The sequence below is a fragment of the Gracilinanus agilis genome, chromosome 4, assembly GCF_016433145.1.
Source record: "Gracilinanus agilis isolate LMUSP501 chromosome 4, AgileGrace, whole genome shotgun sequence".
NCBI classification, from domain to species: Eukaryota; Metazoa; Chordata; class Mammalia; order Didelphimorphia; family Didelphidae; genus Gracilinanus; species Gracilinanus agilis.
In genome coordinates, this window is record NC_058133.1 from 181,459,468 (window position 1) to 181,484,009 (window position 24,542).

General features: G+C 41.3%; 1 protein-coding gene across 1 annotated transcript in view; it reads right to left on the reverse strand.

Moving 5' to 3' along the window:
- The window catches only part of HLF (HLF transcription factor, PAR bZIP family member), a 76,007-nt gene that overhangs the window by 3,145 nt on the left and 48,320 nt on the right, over positions 1-24,542 (reverse strand). The window contains exon 3 of the mRNA XM_044671819.1: positions 3,959-4,179. Coding sequence (XP_044527754.1) covers positions 3,959-4,179 — 221 coding nt within the window. The remainder of the gene's footprint in view (positions 1-3,958; positions 4,180-24,542) is intronic.

Sequence of the window (24,542 nt, forward strand, 5' to 3'; positions counted from 1 at the left end):
AAACTACCCTGCAGCTGAGTGACTCTGGATAAATCACTTCATTTTTCTGGGCCAGTTTCCATCTATAAAATGGGGATATTTGGATTAGGTGGTTTCTAAGGTCTCTTCTAAATTTTGAAACAATGATTCTGATGCTTTCCAACCATTTCTAGGCTGTCCCTTAGAGAAAGGGGGTTGGAAGTGGGAGTGGGAATAGAAACATGGCTAGAGGCAGCTAGATGTATGTAATTGAAATTTTGAGGTCTCTGATCTAAACTTCCTATGGACATTTTGGGGTCTTTGAAACTACATTTCCCATGATCCAACTGGCTTCCTCTTTTGTGTAATCATGTAGATAGAAGGATATAGTGAGTGACTGGATTGGCACTTCCTCTTTGGTGACTTGCAACTGATCCAGAATGGGGAGAGGAGGTAACAGGGCGCGTCTTCTAAAATGACTCTTAACATGGCACGTGGCTTCATTTTTCCAATGGCTACCAATAAATCTTTTAATACCATAATATTTTTAAATCTATCCTTTTATATCCATTTTATTTCTTACATTAATGGCGACCACGAAGGGATAGTAGACAGAACCTCAAGCTTGAAAATGGGAGAAGCTGGGCTCAAATCTGATCTCAGATACTTCCGCACTCTGGGCAAGTCACTTATCCCCAAGTGTCTCACCCTAACCCCTCTTCTGGCTTGGAACTGATGCTCAGTATTGATTCTAAGGTAGAAGGTAGGGTTAGTTTTTTAAAAATAAATAAATTGGGGGCAGCTGGGTAGCTCAGTGGATTGAGAGCCAGGCCTAGAGACAGGAGGTCCTAGGTTCAAATCCAGCCTCAGACACTTCCAAGCTGTGTGACCCTGGGCAAGTCACTTGACCCTCATTGCCCACCCTTACCAATCTTCCACCTATAAGTCAATACACAGAAGTTAAGGGTTTAAAAATTAAAAAAATAAAATAAAACAAATAAATAAATAAATAAATTATAGAAATTCAGCTCTATCTGGGGAGGGAAGACAAAAAAAAAAAAACAAGGCTGAGACAACATATCAAAGTTTCTCTGCTCCCTTCCTTCTTTCCCCTGAAAAATACTTCTTTCCCCTGTCATGTCTCTAAGCTTTCTACTCTCTCAGGATTAAGTACTTGTCTTAATTCCCAAAGTTCTCTAAAAGGGCACCCTCTCCTTTCAGGGATCCATCCTCTAAAATGTTTGCTACCATCCCCTCCACCTCCACCCCCCATCACAATTCTTGGGATTCAGTTAGTAAACCGGTGTTTTCTCACTTCCAAAAAGCAGAGAGAATGTTAGAAGGTTAGCTTCAAGATTCTTTCCCAGCTCTAACATTCCAGTTATAGGATAAAACTGATTCATATGTAAAGCGTCTCCTCTCATACTACATCCCAGGGATGTTTGCTCATAAGCCCAAGTGGATTCATAATTAGTAGAACATTGGTAGGTATAGTAACCATAGAGGAGTTATTTTGGGTTTTGGACTAATGAATCAGAAGATATGAATCTTTCTTTCACACTTCCCACCCCAATGTACTCTCTGAAGGGGTTAGAGAGAAACTGGCCCACAAATTCTCCTTTCTGGGGTTCCCCATTTTCATCTTTACTTCTCAACAATCTATTCATTATGGTCCTAACCTGCCTCAGCAGGGGTTTCTATAGCATGCCCCTCAATGATAATTCTATTTTCCCTAAGTCTCTGGGCATGAAAAGTAGATTTCAGAGTACTGGGTGCAGGCGTAGGGATAATTTGGGACCCTCTGACATAATCACATTCATTGACTCTGACCGTTATTGGGGATGGGGGGAATCCTACTGTTTATTACAGAAGGTCAACATATCTCATCCAAAACTAAACTTGATCTGGTATCCTAGAGGTTGCCCTATCCTGACTCCTGAGGCCTTGAGGAGGAGGTAAAATGGTGAGACCTGGTTTCTTTGGTCCTCGTAAGTTAGAAATAAGTCTTCAAAAGGGTCACCACTCAAAAATCCATTGTACCATACTATTTTCCCCTTCCCACCATGATTTTAAAAGTGTGGGGTTTTAGACTTTATAAAAGTACTAATAATTAGTTATTTCTATAAGGTGCTTGCCATTTATGCCTAATCCTCACTCAATTTAAATTATAATTATTGATCTATAATTGACTTTATTCTAAGTTTTAACCAGTTAACAACATTTGCTATTGTTCATATACATTCAGCACTTGATAGTTTTTTGCTCACATTGCTCAATTGTTTACTTTTTCATTTACAAAAATTGTAAGAAGCAACTTGTTTTTGAGGGGGAAGGGACATAATAATATGTGACCAGGAATCATTTTACTATCAAGAATATTTGGAATCTTTGACTATTACATCCTTTACCTGTGGGAGATTTGGGTCTTGGGAACCCTCTTTAGGCTTTTTACCAAGAATGAAACATCCCCACTTAGCAACACTTTGGGAAATTTTCAAATGCCTTAGAAAACTGTATTAGATGGGCTCCCCAGCTTAAGTGCAATAGATAAAGGCCTGAAATATAGGTAGAATTTAGGTAATATGGAAATAAATCAGGGAAGAGCAACCAACTGGAAGAAAGTATACTGCCATCTTGAATATCAGTGCCATTAGACTGTAAGCTACCTGAGAGCAGGGACCGCATATTATCTTTGCTTCTTACTGCCCAGAACAATGACTTGTACTTAAAACCCTGAGTAAATATTTACTAGGAAAAAAAAAACATAAATAGATGAATGTAGGAATGACTATAAATTTCCAGCCTATGTAACCATCATTTTCCTCAGCTTTTTTAAAGTCAATTTGACCAAGAAGCTGGGTCTTGGGTTATATTTTGCTGTTTTTCTATCTTGTCCTAAGAGTAGCAGATTCTGCTTTCTCTGTCCCTTTGAAATCTAGTTTTCAACTTGAGATTTACAATGGAACCAAGACTCAATACAACCTTACACCTGAAGCTGTTGCCAGGAATTTAAATTGGCCTGTTATAGGAGTTAACACTGTTATTTCATCCCTACTCCTCACTCCCCCAGAGATCATTCTAGAAACTGAAGGTGGGAACTATTAGCATAAATCAGTTAAAGAAAGCTCACATTCCCCCTTATTCCAACAAAAGAGTTTTCTACTTTGTGTACCATATTTGGGATTGGGTGAGTAGGAGGGAGGAGGAGGGGGCAGAGAGTTATTTCTACATACATCACTGGATCTGAGATCTCATTGCAATAGTCATTTTTTCTAACAGCACAGTAGATTATATCCCATCCATGCCTTTTCATCCTATGGTACTCTTATCCATATCCTTCCAGAAATCCTCCAAAGGGATGTATCCACTCAACATGGTAAGAGCTCTCTTCCAGACCTTCTGACTATGGATGCCGGTCAAACCCCAACACTTATCTCTTTGCTCTCACTCTACGATCAGCCTACCAATAAACATTAACTTAATTGCTTGTGTCATTACTTTGAATTTATAGAAGACAAGTGTCTTAGAGTAACCCAAATGTAGGCAAAAATGTCTGATTTCAAACACTAAATAATTGAAAAAGTCCTTTTTATTTGGCTTTATAATATATAATATATATTCCAGGAACAGATGCACGTTCCTCATTCTATTTTTATTCGGCAAAGCAGAGATAAGCCAACCTGGGATTAAGCATTCCTCCAGGATAAACTATAAAGTGAATATTATATAGTAGACAACCAGGAGCTATTTTCTGCTAAGGGCTTCAAAGCTGTTAAAATGTTACTGATTCTCCTAATTTTTCTGTGAAATACATACAGAGGGACCAAGCAGGGTTCAGGAAGGTGGGAAATTGAGACACAATGAGATGAAGTCATTTTCCCTCTTCCCAAAGGAAAAAACACCAAAAATCCATCTCTCCCGGCTGCAAGATGCTATCACTTTCCTCAGGTAAACCCTTTGAATTTTCCTCTCTCCAGCCTAGTTACCAGTTCCAATTTACCTTCAGATCTTCAGGGATGAAGACTTTGCGAGCTTTCTTTATCATGGGCTGTGGCTTGAGCTCCTCCTCTGAGAACTTGCGTTTTCGAGGGTCAAACATTTCCTGGCCAGGGATGCTGGACAGAGCCAAGTCAGCTGGGTCTGGTTCATAACCCACGGGGACCTGGATGGTCTCAGGGTCAATGGGACTTGGCGTGTTGCGGTTTGTGGATAATATCTGACCTGTAATGACATAGGAGTTTTGAAACAGAAATACCCCAAGGAGTCCCCCAAAGGTAATAGCAGCCCATTTTTCCAGGAGAAAACAAAACGTAAAACAATCATCCCTTTTGTTTCCATGCTCTGACATCTGCTCTTTTACCTACCCAACAATATTCTTGTTAAAAAAAAAAAAAAGGAGAATTTTTTAAAAGAAAAACCTTGCCTTCTATCTTAGAATGAATAAATACTGTGAATTGGTTCCAAGGTAAACGAGTGAGAAGGACTAGGCAATGGGGATTAAGTGACTTGCCCAGGGTCATGTAGCTAGGAAGTATCTGAGACCAGATTTGAACCCAGGACCTCTGTCTCTGGGCCTGGCTCTCAATCCACTGAGCCACCCAGTTGCCCCCAAGGCTAATAAAATTTTAACTATTTTACTCATTGCAAAACCAGAGTCCACAAAGGAAAGGTGACCTGCTAAACTTCACACAGTAGGTCTAATCACTTGTGTATGGACAGAAATTTAAGATTCATAAATCTTGACCAATAATTCCATGAGGCAGCTAGGGGGACTAGAGCATAGAGGGCTAAAGCTGGATTCAAGAAGACCTGAGGTCTGGTGGGGCAGCTAGGTAGCTCAGTGAAAAGAGAGCCAGGCCCAGAGATAAGAATCTTGGGTTCAAATCTGACCTTAGACACTTCCTAGCTATGTGACCTTGGGAAAGTCACTTATCTCCCACTGCTTAGGCTTTGCTGCTCTTCTGCCTTGGAACCAAATACACAGTATTGATTCTAATTCGTAAGGTAAGAGTTGTTGGGTTTTTTAAGACCTGAGTTCAAATTTGGAATCAGCCCACATGAGTCACTTAATGTGTTTGCCTGTTTTCTCATCTATAAAATGGGGATGATAATAATAGTATCTACCTCCCAGAGTTATTGTGAAGCTCAAATGAGATATTTGTAAAGTTATTTGCCTAGTTCCTGTCACTTGATAAATAATTATTCCCTTCCCCTAAAATAGACAGTGCCTGTATTATCTCAATTTTACAGGAGCAGAAACTGAAATTCCGAGAGTGACTCCATCCAGGCTCAAACTACTAGTAAATGTTAAAGCCAGGCCTGAAAACCAGATGTATTCTGACTCTCAGTCCATGATATACCCAAGGGTTTATAACCTCAGGGCCTGTGAGTGTTTTTGAAAACATTGTGACAAGTATATGTATCAACAGAATGAGTTAATTTTATTTCAGGTTCTTAAAAATGAGATTCTGAGAAGAGGTGCCTAGGTTTTCCTCAGCTGCCAAAGAGGCCCATCACACAAAAAGACCAGACTTATGTAGTCTCACTGATGGAGTCAATGGATTTCCTGCTAAAAATACGCCCCAGACTTCCAGGGCTCTCCCCCTCCCCCCTACAGCAAGAATGTCACAGAAGGGCTTTGCGGAATTTGCTGCTTAGGAACAAAAAGGGTTATGTCCTAGGAGCTTTTGGTCCTGGCTTCAGATTTTACAAACTGCTGCTTTCAAATCCAAAACATCAATGGGGAGAGGCTGGGCGGCTAAAATCACCTCACGCCTACTCCTTGCCGCTGCCAAGGTGTAGGAAAACAGAGAGATTCATTCAGGTTTCTCCAAAACATGTCCTGGGCAGAAGCAGGAAGCCCACGGGGTACAAGTTGGCCCCACAAACTCTGAGTGGGACAGATCTGTGGGGAAATGGAGGGGTGGGGGATGAGTCTGCAAAGACAAGGCCTCCAAATGACCTTTTAGAGTCTCATTCGGTTCTGCATCCTTGCAGACAAAAAGAGAGGAACTGGGTCCAAGAGGTTCTGTCAAGCAAAGGGCAGGGCTTCTGGGAGAGAGAAGCTCCCACCTTCCCAACTAGAGAACACACACTGGGAGGGATCTTGTGTTTCTTGAATGTACCCCCAAACTGAATCTACTCAATAGAAACTGCCTCTCCTCTAGCCAGTGAGGACATTCAACAGGTGACAAGGAGGTGGCTGGACTTAGCTGCTCACTGCCTCAGTTTCCTTTTCTGTCAAATGAGCCAGAAGGACATGGCAAACCACTTCAGTATCTTTACCAGGAAAATTCCAAATAAGGTCAGAAAGAAGCAGGCATGACTAAACAACAACAAAAATACTAGCATTATTATTGTTATGATGATGATGATGATGATGATAATTACACACTCAACTTTTTATCCTCCTCCAAGAGGTCCTTGATTAGGCAATCAACAAGTATTTATTTATATAAAGGGCTAGAATTTAAGAGTATCTCATAGGACCAAGCTTTATCAATTGACAGAGGGCATTTTCTTTCATTCATAAAGCAAAGAAAAGAGATAGCAGGATGAGAATTTTTATTTCAGAGTAAAATTATAGTATCAGCTTTTAATTTGTACTTAAAATACATTTGCACAGAGAAGAGAAATTAGAGTAAATTTTTTAAAAAATTTATATCGATTAACTTCTAGTCCTTCTAAGCGTCAAGCCCTAACTGGGTGCAAGCAGCACTGGGCTAAGCTCTAGAATACAAAAGGTCAACCCTACCCATAAGGGAATCACATTCTTGGTGGGAGAGCAATGGCAAAAAGCTGTGTCAATACAAGAATACCGGGCAATCAGAAAATGATTGCAGGGGTAAGTCATGGGGGGGGGGGGGGGCAAGAAAGGCCTTTTTGTGGAAGGTAGGATTTTACAGTGAATCTTGAAGGAAGTCAAGGAAGCCAGGAGTTGAGAGGAGGAGACAGGGCATTCCAAATATGGGTCCAGCTAATGAAAAAGTACTGATTGAAGAGACAGTACTTTGGAATACATGGAAGGGAGTCTAGAATTACTATCCTAGAAGGATAGAAAAGGCCCTAATTATGAAGAGTTTTAAAAACCAAAGACTTTAAATTTGATCCTGGAGGTACTGGGTCTTCCCTAGCTGGAGAGCTGGGTCTTATTGCCTCAAAGGGGTTAATCCAGGAGTCTGCATTGAGCAGGTGGTCCAGGTGTGCTGGCCACTGCCAATGGCCCTCTGGACAACCATGTTCTATAATAGTAACAGCTGGTACGTAGAGAACGCTTTAAGGTTTGACATGCACTTTGCTCATTTGATCTTAACAGCAACCCTGGGAAGGAAGTAGGTACTATTATTATCCCCATTTTACAACTGAGAAAACTGAGGCAGACAGAGGTCGAATAATTGGCATGTATGTGAGGTGGGATTTGAACTCCAGCCTAACTCCATGTCCAGCACTCTTGTCTACACATCTGCCTAGATGCCTTGGCATTTCAGCCCAGCCTTGGGATTGGAGGTGGTCTAAGAACTCTCTGATTTAAAGCAATGCAATTCTACCACCCCCAAAGGCTGCCTGGAGAAAAGACCTCCGAACCACATATTAGACAGTAAAGTGGCCTGCTCAGGACCCCTAGAACCTGGCCCAGGCTCCATGGAAGATGAAATATGCACTTGCCAAACATCCCACTATGCCTTCCCTGCAAACACTGAACATTTGCATTATAACTTCCAAGAAGGAGCCCAGCCAAGCAGGCAGATTTTTGCTCTCAGAGATGCAAATGAGGTCTTACAGGCCTCCCTCCTTCTGCAAGCCACATTTGCTAATTAATTATGTGGGACTCGCTTTAAAAAAATTAAAAAAAAAACAACAAAAAAAAAAACATGTGCTCTAGTGTTTTCTCTGTTTTGAATTAGAATTGGGTTCTGCGGAGAATTAAGATTGAGAGGGGAGATGAGGACAAAAGCCATTCTTTGCTTCTTCTTCTTAAAAGGGTCCTGATGACTGAGACTTCCAGGAAGGGCTGGGGAGGATCTGGGAGGGATAAAAAAGGTGGATCAAAGGGGACCGAAGAAAGCTGGACAGACATCAGTTCTCCCCAAAGCTGGCTTTCCCTTCTGTCACAGGACTGGACGTGTTAATTTCAAAGAAGAGTGCTGAAAACTGTATGCTTCCTGTTATGCATGAATTTTAAAAGGAATTTTGCAGCTCATATCCCATTAGCTGGTTGACTAATGTTTTATCAATGACCAGCAAGCCAAGTCAATTGTGCCCATGTTGACAGAGACTGATAATTTATTGACTTACAGCTGTAGCAAGGCAATAAATTATACTTTAGTTTACTACTTATTCTCCATAGCTAATTGTTTCCCTGTGCCCCAGCTTGGGACATATCTCTCATTAGTTAAATAAGCAAAATATTAGTTTGGGATTACAAGTAGCTATACTCAGATCCAATCTAGGCAGCTGATAAAGTGAAAAAGAACATTTGGGGGTCTGGGAGTCAGGAGATCTGCGCTCTCCTAGAGATGGAACTGCTTCTACTCTCTGTACTTGAATTCTGAGCACCTGGCATACAGCAAGCACTTAATATTTAATGGCTGGTTGATTCTAGTTTGAGCTTTGCTCCTAATTAGTTGTGTGACCTTGGCCAAGTCACCTAACCTGAGTTTTATTACTTTATCTCCTCTAAAACAAGGGAATTGACCAAGACGACCTTCCAAAATGTCTTCTAGTACTGTCATATTACTAATTTACTCCTATCTTTAATGGTCATTAACCATTACCAAATAATTCAGTTGGAGGCTGAAATAAAAAAACTAATAATTCAGGGATAATGCTTATGGCGAGCTGGAGGGCTTCCTTTCAAGCCTTGAAGTGACTCTGAAAATCTCGTCCTTAGAGTTATATATTTAGAACCGGATGAGATTTTAGAGGTTGTAGAGTCCAATTCCCCAATCCCTCACTTTGCAGATGATTGGAAGGAATCCCAGAGAGGTGAATGACATGTAAGGTTGCACAAAAAGTGATGGAGCAAGGATTCAAACTCAAGTCCTCTGACTCCAAAATCTAATTTCTTTCCATTGCACTATGAGCTGGTCTTACCACTCCTTTCTTTAGTCAGGCTCCTAGGGTACCCCAAGGGAAGAGAGACTCTCAAGTCATAGAAGCTACTTAGATTTAGGAAGTGACCCCGTTACAGATTTGTGCCAGGAAACTTCTTCAGGATTTATAGTCCCTTTATCCCAATCTACAAAAATTTCCCAGACATCAAAAGCCTCTTATATCATAGACAGGACCTAGATTTTGCGTGACACTTCACATTTCAAGAAAAATCTCCTTTTTAAAAAGCTCCGTAAAATGAATGTCTTTCACAAAATGAGTATCTTTTGCAAAATGAATATCACATCATATTCCCTAAGTTTTGTTTTGGAAAACACAGTTATTGTGTCCATGTTCTTTCATTCCCAGCCACCCAAAAGAACTGAAATTTAAGTTCACCCCAAGGGTAACAGAGAGGCACATGATGGTCATGAACAGGCAGCAACCCATAAACAAGGAATTGCAAAAGAGAAGTAGAATCAAAGACTTGTTATTGTTTAATTGCTTCAGTTGGTTCCGACTCCGTGATCCTGTTTGGGGTTTTCTTGGCAGAGATACTTGAAGTGGCTTGCCATGTCCTTTTTCTAGGTCATTTTACAGATGAGGGAACTGAGGCAAACAGAGGAAAGTGACTTGCCCGTGGTCACACAGCTACAAGTGTCTGAGGTCAAATTTAAATTCAGGAAAAGACGAGTCTTCCTGGCGCTCTATCCATTGTGCCACCTAACTGCCCCAGAACCAAGGATGTCACCCAAAAATATGGGAGTGAGAAAGAACTGGGCCATTTAATGTGTTTAGAGAGAGGTCCAACTTCTGGATGACCCATGTGCTCCACAGGATCCATCTAATGTCAAGAGAAAATAAGGGCAGATCTCAGCGCTTCAGGCTGAACTCATGAGAAGCCACGGGCAAGAAGCCTACTGGGGATGGGCAAGCACGGAAGGGCAGGCATGGAAGGGCTGTGACCTGCAGCCCTGGAAAGAATACTCCCATTAAAATGATCACAAATCCGTCTGTGTAATTTCTTGTTATACTGCAGCATTAAAAGCAGGTAGCCACAACAAGCAGACCAACCAGGCTCCCATTTATTTCTTGCACATTAACTTGATTAGTGAGTCTCTTTCTCTTTGCAGTAGTAATAAGTTCACTTCCCTAGAGACAAACTATTTAGCAGGAAAACTCCTTCCCTGACAACCACAGGGCCTTAATTTTTTTTCTTTAATTCTCTGGTTTCACAAGAGGACATACAGGCTGTTGAGAAGATACATAAATATTTTCCTTTAAATCGGTGGTTCTCAAGCTGAAGTATGAACTTTTCTTTCAAAAAACATTTTGATGACTGTATTTCAATATAATTAGTTTCCTCTATGTAGGTAGACACATAATATGTAGATATGTATATAGATACATTGTATGTAGATACATATGTTAGAAAAATCCTCTGTATCACATTTTATGCATTTAAACACATCATTCTGAGGTGAGATTCAAAGACATCATGAGGCTTTTGAAAGTCTCCATGACACATTGAAAAAAGGCTAGGAAAAATCTGCAAATCTGAAGCCTCCTTCTTTCCCCTCCTCTGCTTGTCTGTCCCCAACTCTCATCAGCTCCTCTATATTATATTTTTTATTTCTTATATATTTTATGATGAAATGGAAAAAGTGAATTAGGATCAGAGAACCCAAGTTCAAATCTTGCTGTGTCTTTGTGTATCACTCAATTTCTCTACGAGTCTGTTTACATAACTCAGAAAATGGCAGCAGAGGAAGGGATGTGCTAGATATAGCTAAAGTCCCTTTTAGTGCCAAGTCTATAATCCCTTATTTTTTGGCATTCCCTCACCCTACCTTCCACCTCTCACAAAGGGCTCATGCCTACGAACCAGTCCTCCAGTCCTCCCCGGCTCATCTGGGATGTCCCCCTCCAAGAAAGAGCCTGCCATGCATCGCTAACATAGCGTGAGCTCAATTTAGAGAAAGGTTTAGTTGAGGATTAAGTTTGGGAATGGCTCCTTCTGGACAACATCTGGGTATCTGGGAGTCTTTCTAACTCATTTCAAGTCTTTGTGGCCCTACACACAGTTAGGAAATGTTCTTCAACAAGAAGGGGAAAAGATCTCTGCCCGTTGTTCAGGTGTGAGCGGTGTGAAGTTGGTCATCCAACAAGTGTTCATCAATCACCTGCTACGGATCCAGTACGGGCAACACGAAGGGAGGCAAAGACAGACCCTGCTCTGAAGGAGCCACGTACCATCGATGGAGGACACGAGAAACAAGGGAGCTCTAGATGGGATAAATTGGAGATGGTTAACAGAGAAAAGGTACCAGCATGGAAGGAGATCAGGAAAAGGACGCATCGCAGGTGCTCAGGAAATGTTCGTGGAATGAAAATACAGAGGTCCGGTGTAATGGCTACAAGACCCGGGTTCAGATTCTGATCCAGAGACTGACGAGCAAGACCTTAGCCAACTCATTTAACGTGTTGGGGTCTCAGTTTCCTCATGTGTAAAAATGAAGGGATAGGGCTTGGTGATCCTTAAGGGCCCTCCCAACTCTAAGTCAATGATCCATTAAGAAAGGGTCCCCCGGGAGGTAAGTTGAATAAACAAATCATTAGTTTGAGAAGCAAAAGTCCAATCTAGATAGTTGCTATAGTGGAATGAATGCCAGAAGATTTGGGCTACAACGAACTTGCTGTGTGACCTTGAGTAAATCACTTAACCCTTCTGAGGTAGGTTTTAAAGTCAACACAGAGTCTATCAGAGTTATTTTCCATGCTCCCCTTTGCCTGGGATCAAGTTGCCAGCACAAATACAAGCAAAGGTGTGAGGTTAGAAATTTAGCTCAAGGCGTGAAATGTAAACACTCACTATGAAGCATATGTCTGTCACTATTTGTAATAGGTAACTAGGCTACTCATAGGCACATGGGAACATTCAGTGAAAAAAGAAGAAAAAAAACAACTCTCCAATTCAGAGCTTTACTGAATAAAGCCAGGGTCCCCAACACACTGACTACCAGGAACCAGTCTACCAAGCCTTCCCTAACAGAGGGAATTAATCCAGAAAGGTCCCAGCTTGTGCTCCCATCCCTAAAGGCACCCCACACAGCACCCCCAAGAGCCAGGGAACTATAGTCTGCCTGACCTGAAGAGCAGGGAGGGAGCTCCTATGCCTGTGTCTTCATCCTCCTTCAAAGTGAGGGGCAGGAAGAGTCCCCACAGAGGTCAGGAGAGGCAGTGGTAACAGTAAAAGTCGCAGTCAGTCTCAGTCTCTCTCTCTCTCTCTCTCTCTCTCTCTCTCTCTCTCCCCCCCCCTTCTCTCTCCTTATCCTTTTTCCTTTCCCCCCCAAAATCACCTCATCTCCCAAGTGGAAGGTACTTCAGAGATCACATAGCCATCTGGGACAGAAGCACTGAACAGAGGAAGTATGCCCTCAGAAGAAGTGGGTTCAAATTCAGCTGGGTCAAAGTACTACTATGATCTTAGACAAGTCAATAATACCTCTTAGACATCTGGGGCAGAAGCACTGAACAGAGCAAAGCGTGTCCTCAGACGAAATGGGTTCAATGAATCATGTAACTTTGGAAAACCTATGTATCTATTTGTTACTGGAATAAAATAAAGAAAAACAAAAACAAAATAAACATTAGATGATATAAAAAGAAGAAGAAATGGGTTGAAATCCAGCTTGGCCAAGTATTACTATGATCTTGGGCAAGTCATTAATACCTCTTAGCCATTTGGGACAGATGCACTGAACAGAGAAAAGTGTGCCCTCAGAAGAAGTGGGTTCAAATCCAACTTGACCACCTACTGCTATGATCTTGGGCAAATCACTAATACCTTTTAGTTTCATCTGTAAAAGAGGGAATTGGACTCAACTGCCTTTAAGATTAAGACATCTCACAGCTCTATGCTCTTTATCTCCATCTCTCACTTCCTCAATGATTGCAATAAAATCAAAGTTCATGACTATAATCCTCACTGAGGGTAAATCATATCCTCTTTGCTTTTGAATTTCCCACAATGCCAAGGACAGTACCCAAAATTATACAGCTAGCATTTATATAGTGTTTTAAGGTTGGCAAAAGGCTTTTACTTCATTTGATACTTGCAACAATCCTGGGAGGGGGTTGTTGTTATTTATTATCTCCCATTTTACAGATGAAGACACTGAGAGGTTTTAGTGACTTGTCTGTCCAGTGATACATACTGGTTAATCATCTGAGGTAGCAATGGAATTCAGGGTGTTCTGTCCACTATGTCATCTAGTCAACTCAAATTTTTAATAAATATTTTCAGAATGAATTCTAATATCCTGGCTAATGGAGATTTTTAATTAATAGTTAGGCTTCATTGACCTTAAGCATTTAAAAAAATAAACTTATATTGATGGATCAAAAGAAGCTTCTCATCAGAAAAAGGATGGGGGACCCTTCACTAGAGTATTTGACTTATGCAGCAATAGAGGAATTTAGAAGCTGACTTTAAAGGCTGGATGACACAAGAGAGAGGTATGTTCTCAAACTCCCAAATTACAGTAATTAATACTCCAAAAAAGTTAGGCAGAAGAAATGCATTTGGTCCATTGCTACTTGCTCTGGTCCCAGTAGCTCCTCCTCCTCTCCCCTGTCACACTCTGCCATCTGTCATTCATCCGCACCTCTCTGTGGAACCAGACTCTGAGGGGGGGCTCACTATCCAGGTATGCCCCAGTGGTACCCAGCACAACTCACCGGCCCTGAGATACAACAGCGCCCTGTGTGGCCTGCCTCACTTGAGATGGAACTCGTCTTGGCTACTGGACTGGAGTTAATGGTGTCTCCGTGTGTGGGTGTGTGCATGCTGCTTCTGCCAACGAGCCCAGCCAGAATTCTATCTCCCTGCACTCCAAGGCAGAACTGAGCCACCTTCTATTAAAGAATCAGCCATGGAGCCAAAGGTGAGGAGCCAGGGAAGGAATGGAGGGAAATTAGAACAGCCTGGAAGCTCACTCTATATAAGGAGACGATACACAATTGCTCAGGCTCCCCAAGTAGCCAGCCTACTTTTCTGTGGTCTAAAAGCTGTTGTTCAGTTGTTTTCAGTCATATCTGACTCTTCGTGACCCCATTTGGGGTTTTCTTGGCAAAGACACTAGAATGGTTTGCCATCTCCTTCTCTGGCTCATTTTACAGATGAGAAAACTGAGGCAAACAGGGTTAAGTAAAGAGCCCATTTGGGGTTTTCTTGGCAAAGACACTAGAATGGTTTGCCATCTCCTTCTCTGGCTCATTTTACAGATGAGGAAACTGAGGCAAACAGGGTTAAGTAAAGAGCCTATTTGGGGTTTTCTTGGCAAAGACACTAGAATGGTTTGCCATCTCCTTCTCTGGTTCATTTTACAGATGAGGAAACTGAGGCAAACAGGGTTAAGTAAAGAGCCCATTTGGGGTTTTCTTGGCAAAGACACTAGAATGGTTTGCCATCTCCTTCTCCAGCTCATTTTACAGATGAGGAAACTAAGTCAAAGAGGTGACGTGGCTTGCCCAGGGTCACACAGGAGCCAGAGAGTAGGTATGATGGCCATGAGGTCCTCTGCTTTGGCCATCCCTGAGGGCAACAGAGGTCAGTAGACCTAAGACGTTGCAGGGAGTGAGGCCAGCCAGGGAGGAAGGCCACAGTGCCAGGTGCCAAGGCCAGAAGGAAGTGTATTTCAGAGCTGGTGACACTGGCACGCTGGAGTGGGGAAGCAGGAGGATTTGCCAGTGAGGAATAACAGGGGCACTGTCTCACGTCGCTCCCCCCAGCCACCACATACCCCTCCTCTGCTTCCGTCTCCACCTCGGCTCATTCCTGATGGCCTTTTCTATTCAACCGGACAACAAAGCTAATATCCACCAAGAACACAAGCAGCCTACTGTTAGAGACAGCGAGGTGGGAAGAGGTGAGGTCCAGTGGAATTAACACTGGTCTTGAAGTCAGAAGACTTATCCCAGGCCTGGCTTATAAAATTACTAGTTGTGCTACCTTGGACAACTCACTTAACTCTCAGGATCTCGGTTTCCTTATCTGTAAAAAATGAGGAAAATCACACTTATACCACCTACTTCAGAACTGCTATGAACAAAGAGTTTTGTAAATTTAAGGCATTAAAAATACTTTTTCTCCTCTGTAAAAAAAAACAGAAGAATGATCTCTCCCAGGGCTGCCACAAGAACACATGAAGAAATACAGAACACCATCCGTAGAGGCAAAGGACAACTTCCCTTTTGCATCTTAAGAGGGGAAAGTTGTGTCTGAAGATTCCAGATACCTCACCGACTTCATTTTAGGGCCCTTGTCCACGGATGCTCAGACAGCATCTCAGACTAGAAAGGAAGGTGGCATTCCTGGAACCTTGAGGCCGGAGGGCACACAAACTCTGGAGGGCAGAGGATGACTCTGCGGGCCACAAACCAAGCTCTGGGAAGGGTTGCTATTTATATAAATGACATCCTGCATTGAAACTATGCATCCTTCCTTTTCAAGGTACATTTGTTCCTATGATTTCATTTTATTCTCTCATCCAAAATATAGGGTAAGTAGGACAGATAGAATTACCCTCACTTTTCATAGGGAAACTGAGACCTAAGAGGTTCTTTTGTTTATTTCCTTAGAAATGAATTTAAGTATTTGGAATCTATCTTTCACACATTCTATGACTTCATTTTACACATGAGATATGGTTAGGTAAGGTAATATTTGTAGAGAAATGCATATTCCCTCTTTTCCCCACCTCCTCTCTTTCCCCTTCAGGGAGTTTATTAGTGACCAGAAAGGGAACTAGGAAAAACTCCTACTCCAAACTCCTTTTTCCATATACCAAATTACCTCCTAAGAGAAGATGGGGAAGAAACAAGGAAATTGAAGCAAACAGGGGTAAGTGACTTGCCCAAGGTCACAACACCAGTGTCATTTTTAGACCCCTTTATAAATCAGGTTCTGTTCTCCCTTGAAAGACTTCCCAGAAAAATGACACATGACACCCTTTCACTTCCTCTGTGGTCCTACCACACAGATGACCCTCTCTCTTCCATCTCCATTCCATCTCCCATTCTTGGAATACATGTGGAAAAGTGAACATTACACTCTGATGGGACTATAGCATCAAAACTCAGATACCCTTAAATTTTGAAAACACAAGGTCCACGTTTAGATGTATGTTCATGAAAGGTGGAAGCAATTCTTTTTTTTTTTTTTAAACTATATTTACTGCCTTGACTAGCACCATCCAGACACCATGAAGACCATTAATAAAGAACATCCTCACCATTATCGTGGCTAGAATTTATATCAAAACTTTTAAGTTTTGCAAAGCTCTTTACAAATATACGCCCCTTTGATTCTCATTACAACCCTGGGAGATAGAAGCGCTTCTTATTCCCATTTTGCAGCTAAGAAAGCTGAAGCAGATAGAGGTTAAGTGACTTGCCCAGGATTCAATAGTTAAGTTAAATGTATGAGACTGGATTGAAATTCCTCTTCCTGACTGTCCAGCATTCCATCCACTGTGCCACCTACCTTCTATTACAGCTTCAAACTCCTCTAAGACATTTGGACACTGTATTTATTATTCAGTAGTTTGTGTTTTGATTTTTTTTAAGTGGTTAATTTGTTACTTGTGTCAATTGTCAAAATTATTGATTTTACTCATCTCCACCACCGTGGCTGAAGCCCCCATCTTCTCTCCTCTGAACCATTTATTACCATTTTTTTTTTTAACATTTTAACCGGTCTCCACAATTAATACTCCAAACGATGCCCAAAGTGATATCACTAAAGCTCAATTATGGCTATGCTGTTCCCCTCTTCAGGAGGATCCCAAGGGCTCCCTAATGCCTTGAGAATCAAATCTGTTTGGCATTTTGTTGTTGCTGCTGAGTCATTTTTCTGTCATGCTTGACTCTTCAGGACCACCTTTGGGGTTTTCTTGGGTTTGCCGTTTACTTCTCTGGCTCAGTTTACAAATGAGGAAACTGAGGCATGAGGGTGAAGGGACTTGCCCAGGGTCACACAGCTAGGAAGTGTCATTTTTAGAGCCTTTCATATCAGGCTCCGGTCTACCTTCCTAAACTTCCCAGAAAAATGCCACATTTCTCCCTTTCCCCCATTCACTCTATTCACATTCTATGAATAACTCTTAGCATATTGATGACCCTCTATCTTATATCTCCTAGCCTTTGCACAGGCTGTCTCCCATACTTGGAAAATAACCCCTTCCTCACCTATAACTCTTAGAATTTATTTGCTGTCATTTACTCATTTCAGTCATGCTCAATTCTTTGTGCCCCTATTTGGTTTTTTTTTTTTTCTTTTTGGCAAAGACACTGGCTTGCTATTTCCTTTGCCAGCTTGTTTCACAGATGAGGAAACTGAAGCAAAGTGACTTTTCCAGGGTCACATAGCTAGTGTCTGCTATTATTATATTCTGCTATCATATTATTATCATCTTCAGTTATTATATCAGCTATTCATAATTGGTACATACTTAGCTCTCTAAAGCTTGTAAAAAGTTTTTATGTACTCTTAAAGTTTTACATATTCTGTTTTTATTTCAACCTCCAACTAATCCTATAAGGGTAGTACTTCGGGTATTATCATCCCATTTTACAGATGAAAAAATTGAGGCTGAAGGGGGTTAAATGACTTGTGTATAGATAAAACAACTAATGAGTTCTGTGGCAGAATCTGAACCCAGGTGTTCCGGACCCTAACTTTCATACTCTGTGTGCCTAGAAATACAACCTCTCATTGATATTAAATCCCAAACCAGGAACAAAGTGTACACATGTTCCTTCTTTGAGCTCCACCCTGCCCCTCACCCATTAATCATAAAAGGGAAAAAAGAGTTTCCTTTGGTTTCTACATTGCCCAAACATGAAACTGAAATATAAGGTTTTCTAAGATCCCATAGGGAGGCCAATAAATATTCCCTCTCCTGTACAAATCTCCCCGAAGAGGACCTGAGGCTTCCAGCCTAAAATTCCTGGTCATTCTTGGATAGCAAACTTCAGTCTCTTGAACTCCTCTGCTATCTGCTCTTGGCTTATCCTCATCTCACACACTCTTACACTTACACACACACACACACACACACACACACACACACACACACACACACACACACACACACACACTGTATGAAACTGAATGCCTCACCTTTTCCCCAAAACCAGATCCTTTCCTTCAAATTCAAAATCATGGCATCACCCTTCTCTTCCCCTCCTCTCTTTTCTTCCCCATCTCTTGTCAGGAGGTAATTTGGTTTATGGAAAAAGGAGTTTAGAAGAAGAAATCAGGAATATTGCTAGTTTCCATTATGCCACAAGCAGACTCCATGAAGGGAAAAGAAAGGAGGTGGAGAGGGGAGAAAATAAGCATTTACAGAGCACCTACTGTGTGCCAGGCGCTAGCACTTTCCACAAATATTATCTCATTTGACCTTGAACATAGTCCTTTATAGGGCAGCGAGGCAACAGTGAATAGAGTCCCGGGTCCAGAGACAGGAAGCCTCATCTTCCCAAGTTCAAATCTAGCCTCGGCCACTTAGTAGCTCTATGACTGAGGAGGTCACTTACCCTTTTGCCTCAGTTTTCTCATATGTAAAATGAACTGGAGAAAGAAATAGCAAATTACTCCAGTATCTTTGCTAAGAAAACTCCAAATGAGGGCACTTAGAGTTGAGCTTGCCTGGAAAATGACTGAACAGTTTATGCCTCTCCGGGCCTCATACGTGTTATAAAAAGAGGATACTAAGGGGGCAACTAAATGGCATGGTAGAAAGAGCACCATGCTTGCAGTCAGGAGGACCTGGTTTCAAATCTGGCCTCAGACACTTCCTAGCTGTATGAATTATTACTAACACAGAAAGTGAGGATTTAAAAAAAATAAGTAAAATGAGAAGATTAGATTGGATCAGGGTTTTATAACCTGGAGGCTATGAAGTTTTTTGGTGTTTTTTTTTAAGCCCTAATTTTATATTTTATATATGTATATATATCCTTCTATATTAATTTTTTTTATTTTGTTACAGGGCTAGGCAATGGAGGTTAAGTGATTTGCCCAGGATCACACAGCTAGGAAGTATCTGAGGTCACATTTGAACCTAGGACCTCCTGTCTCTAGGTCTGGCTCTCAATCCACTGAGCCATCCAGCTGCCCCATGAGTTTGTTTTTTAAAATAATCTGATCACTGTATTTCAACATACTTGAGTTTTTTGGTTATCTTTTGTATTTTATTTTATGCATTTAAAAACATTATTCTATAGCTTTGTGACCCTGGGCAAGTCACTTAATTCTCTATTGTCAAGTGCTTACTGCTCTTCTGCCTTGAAACCAATCCGCAATATTGATTCTAAGTCTCAAGGTAAGTGGTGTATTTATTTTTATTAATTGATTAAAAAAAAACATCATTCTAAGAAAGATTCCACAGGTTTTACCAGAAACCTTCAGGGGCCCATGACACACCAAAAAAGGTTAAGAACCCCTAGATCACCCATAAAGTTCCTTCTTGCTCTAACATTCTATAAGCCATGTGAGCTTTTCCTTCACAATGTTTCTCATGTACTCTCTCCCTTTCTATTCTTGTTGCCACCCTGCTCTAGGCCCCCACCACCAGATGCCTGGACGATTACAATAGCCTTCTGCCTCCCCTGCCTCCAATCCATCTGGCACACAGCTGCCAGATTACTTAAATATGTGACAAATTTGTGATTTTGTTAGAATGAGGGAACTTCTGGTGTGGGTGTTCCTTCTACCACCAATGTGGATTAATATAACTTTGTAAATAAGTCAAAATTTAGGAGTCAGTTGCCTGAGGCATGAGAAGAGATCAAGTGATTCACCCAGGGTCATCTAGTTAAGTGAGGGTGGTAAGGTTTGAGCTTTGGCCTTCCTGATGTCAACCCCAGAACTCACTCCACTGCCAGCAACACCAGATTAATCTTTCTAAAATGATAAAGGGCCTCTAGAGGTCACGGATGAAGAATGCAATCCCTCATTTTATAGACAAAGATCATAGATTTAGAATGTGAAAGGGATTTAGGAATCAACAATTGTCCTCTCATTTTATAGATGAAGAAATAAATATCAAATGACTTTTCCAAGGCCACACAGATGCTTTCTATACATCACCCCACAGCTGGGAAACCTTCGATGGCTCTCTGTAAAGTCTGCCTTCCTTAGTCTCAACTTCAAGCCTTCTACCATCTAGGCCATCTTTTCTCCTGGGGGAACATCCCACTTTCTTCCCTGTGACTAGTCTGATGAAGACTTAAGTTCCTGGCCCTCAATAATCTCTGAATCCTCTCCAGCTATTTATTGTCTATACTCATTTGACACTTGATCTTGGCAGACAATATTCTCTTACATAGAATGTAAGCTCCTCGAGGGAGGGTTCCTTGTATTATGCCTCTGCATCTTCCCAGATCATGATGATAATAATAACTGATGTTTACATAGCATCTATTAAGTGCCAGGCACTATGCTAAATGCTTTACAAAGAGTATACCATTTGATCTTTACAACAACCCTGGGAGGTAGGTGTTATTATTATCCTCCCCTTTTTACAGATGAAGAAACTGAGGCAAATAGAGGTTAATTAAGTGCCTCCCCCAGAGATACAGATACTAAATGTCTGAGGTTGGATTTGAACTCAGATCTTCTTTTCTCTCAGACCTGGCATGCCCTATCCACTGCCCAGCACAATGCTGTTGTGTCTCCCATTACTTTGGTATCGAGGTTTTATTACAGGTCTCAGTTTTGGTGCTAATGTACATCTCAGGAAGGCACAAGAGTTGTTTTTTTCTCCAGTAATTGGCCTGGGTTCTATCAAGCACCCACTGTTGCCATTGATTAAGGAAGGCGTTTTGCAATCTGTAAAGCCCTCTATCAATACCAGCCATCAGCAGCAGCAGTCATACCCTCTCCTCTAACCCGCTTCCCAGCTTGTGATTGACGAGAGAGAGGCATTTGGAAGCCAGCCTCCAGCCTAGCCCATGCAGGATAACAATATTTCTCTGGATAAGCTAACTGGTCCCTGGTGCATTCCTACCCTTCACCTCAGCCTCGTTAGCACAATGTTCCAACAGAACAGGCAAGCCCACACCTCCCAACTAGCCCCATTTTCGCCCTTCCTCCCTGCGTGCCAGGGATGCCACCAACTGAATTTTGATAGGAAGGTTTGTTTTTTTTTAAAAGGGCAGAATAATCCCAAGCTTATTTACTTTAGTCTGCACATATGACCCTTATCTCCCTTTATAATAACCTCTTATAAAAGAAAAGGAATGGGAGACAGACTTGGCTAAAAACAGCAAACACAACCACACACAAAAGAAAAGCCCTACCACATCACCAAGGAGGCACTTTGGACAACATTTGTTTGGGGATTTACAACTCCCCCCCCAACCCTCACCTTATCTCCCTCCCACTTCCCTTGCTTCATCCCTGTCAAACAAACCTCAGAAAATTACTTTACAGAGAGTCCAGAAATCGATGGAAAGCGTGCCCGGCCAAGCAAAAGACCTTTTTTTCAGTTGGAAAGAGGTCTGTGTTATCTGCATTTCTAACTCCCCAAATAAAACTAAGCCTAAGGACTATTTGTATTTCCTCCTCCTCCCGCCATTGTAGCTATAGAAATATAAGTTGTGATCTGATGTTGTTTTCTCAGTTTTCTTTCTTGATTTCTTTCCCTTACAATGATTTGAAGAATGAGAACCTTGGGCAGAATGCTGCCTCAGCTGTGTGGCTCTGGTCCAGTTACTTATCTTATCATCTCTGAGTCTCAGTTTCTTCCTTTGTAAAATAAGGGGGCTGGACTAATTACCTGTTTAAGGTCCCTCTCATCTCTAAATTATGTGTGATCATGTTGTTTAGTCATTTCAATCATTTCTGATCCTCCATAACCCCATTTGGGGTTTTCTTGGCAGAAATACCGCAGTGGTCTATCATTTCCTTCTCCAGCTCATTTTTGCAGATAAGGAAACCAAGGCAAACAGGGTATGAGGCTTTTGCCCAGGGTCACCCAGCTAGTAAGCATCTACAGCTGTACTTCTATTCAAAAAGACAACTGTCCCCGACTCCAGGCCTGCTGCACCACTTAGTTGCCCATGTGTGATATAGCAGCAGCTCCAAAAGGAGGAGACAACTGGACATGTAGCCCTTGCCAACTTTTTTTATGAAAAATATGCATATTCTATTTCCCTGGTTTAGCCTAAAGACGCTGTATTTAAACTCTTCAAAGTTCTATCTCTAACTGTAGCAAGCTTATTCCACCCAACCTCAACACATCCCCATAGGGTGGAATGAAAGGGGCTGCAGTTCTCTCCAAGGCTATTCTGGAGTTTCATGAGTTTCTCTAAGTTCCTTCAAAGCTAAAATAGTTTTCAAGAATGAGAATTAGGTTTTCTTCAAAGGTCTGGCCTTGCTAACCTCAGAGACACTCATTCTTAGAAGTCAGGCCACCAGTGATGCCTCACTGAGTAGCAAAAACACCTCCACTGTGACCACCTGCTGAGAGGGAGAGGGGGGTGATCTGTATCAGTGAAGGGACTGTGCCCACTGAGGAAATTTTGGGTAAAATCAAGATGAATAACTGCCATTTAAATGGCACTTTAAGTTTTACAATGCCTGCTCCTCACAAAACTTCAATGGGGCAGATATTTTAAGTATTAATGTTCCTATTTTGTTGATAAAAAAGAATCTTTAATATACATATATTATAGTAGCCCTTATTATTAGCTCATCCAAAACCCACATTCCTCTTATAATTTCCCTATTTGTCCATCTCTATATGCCCATTCTTTTCTATTCTCTTTTAATAAGGTTCTTAGCTTCTAGAAAAATTAGGTGAAATGGAAGATGTTTCTCAGAGCAAGGGGGGTATTCACCTCGAGTCCATGAACTTCTGTTTGGTGGTGGTTGTTAATACTGTGATCACTATATTTCAATATAACTGACTTCCTTGGTAATCTTGTGTATTTTATTTTATGCATTTATAAACATTATTCTGAGAAGTGGTCTTATAGGCCTCACCAGAAACAAATAATCCAGGATCAAACTGTATACATTTTCTTTTGCCAAGTCTTTCATAAAACTTAACAAGAAGGGCAGCTAGGTGGCACAATAGATAGAGTCCCGAGCATGGAGTTAGGAAGATCTGGGTTCAAATTTGACCTCAGACACTTCCTAGTCATGTAGACCTGGTCAAGCCACTTAACCCCATTTGCCTACCCCTTGCCACACTTCTGTCTTAGAATTGATAGTAAGACAGAAGGAAAAGGGTTTTTAAGAAAAATAAAAATAAAATCTAAGAGAAACCAGGGTTTTTCTTGCTCAAATAGAAAATGAAATAGAAGTCTGTCTATGGTTTCTTAGGGAAGTCAAGAAATATTCTCTCTCCTGTGTAAATCTTCCCCCAAATAACACCAAAGGCTTTCAGCTTAATATTTCCTGTAGTTCTTGGGTAACAAACTTCCCAGTGAGCCTGAAAATCCTATGTCATCTCTCGGCCTGTTGACATCCCAAATTCACCATATTTAAGAATGAACTCCTGGTCTGTTTCCCCTAACCAGCTCCCCTCCTTCAAGTTCAAAACCATAATAATATTAGTAAAGCACTTTACAAACCATAAGGCACCAGATAAATGTTATCGTTTATTATTATTGTACCCTCAGCTTCCTTATCTCAATGGAATATGTGTGGGAGATGGAGAGGGAAAAACGAAGGGAAAAAAAAGGAGAGAGTGAGTGGGAGGGAAACACTCAGTGTGTGTGTACATGGCACAGTTTACAGAGATGTGGATGTCTTAGAAAAACACAGCATCCTTGCTGTTGAAAGATAGTAACATACAAAGGGGCATCTTTTGTCTCCATTAGTAATTTTTTACTTTATCTTATTTGGCATAATTGTATTTATGTTTTTTTTGCCAATTACATGTAATAAATTTCCACACAAGTTTTCCTAAGTTATAAGATCATCCATTAGTAATTTAATGGTAATACTTAAAAAGCTGTTGCTAGGCAATTGCAGACACTTAGGGAGTACACACCACTAGGATTATGGAATTCTGTATGCACATGCACAAACAGGGACACCCCCACCCCCCACAGTCAGTTTAATTCCACAGGGTGACCTTATTCCAAAACCAGAAAGGGAAGAGATGGGAACGAACACTTAATGAGCACCTACTATGTGCCAGGCACTGTGCCCAATGCTTTATAATATTTTTGATCATTTGATCCTCATGACCTGGGAAGTAGATATTTTGTTATATTGTATTATTATCATTTTCTAACTGAGAAAACTGAGGCAGATAGAGGTAAAGTGACTTGTCTGTGGTCACACAACAATTATGTATCTGAAACTAGATTTGAACTCAGGTTTTTCTGACTCCAGGCCCAGGACTCTATCCACTGAGTTACCTAGCTGTCTCAAACATGAGCAAACACACACAATCAAATACTCACATATC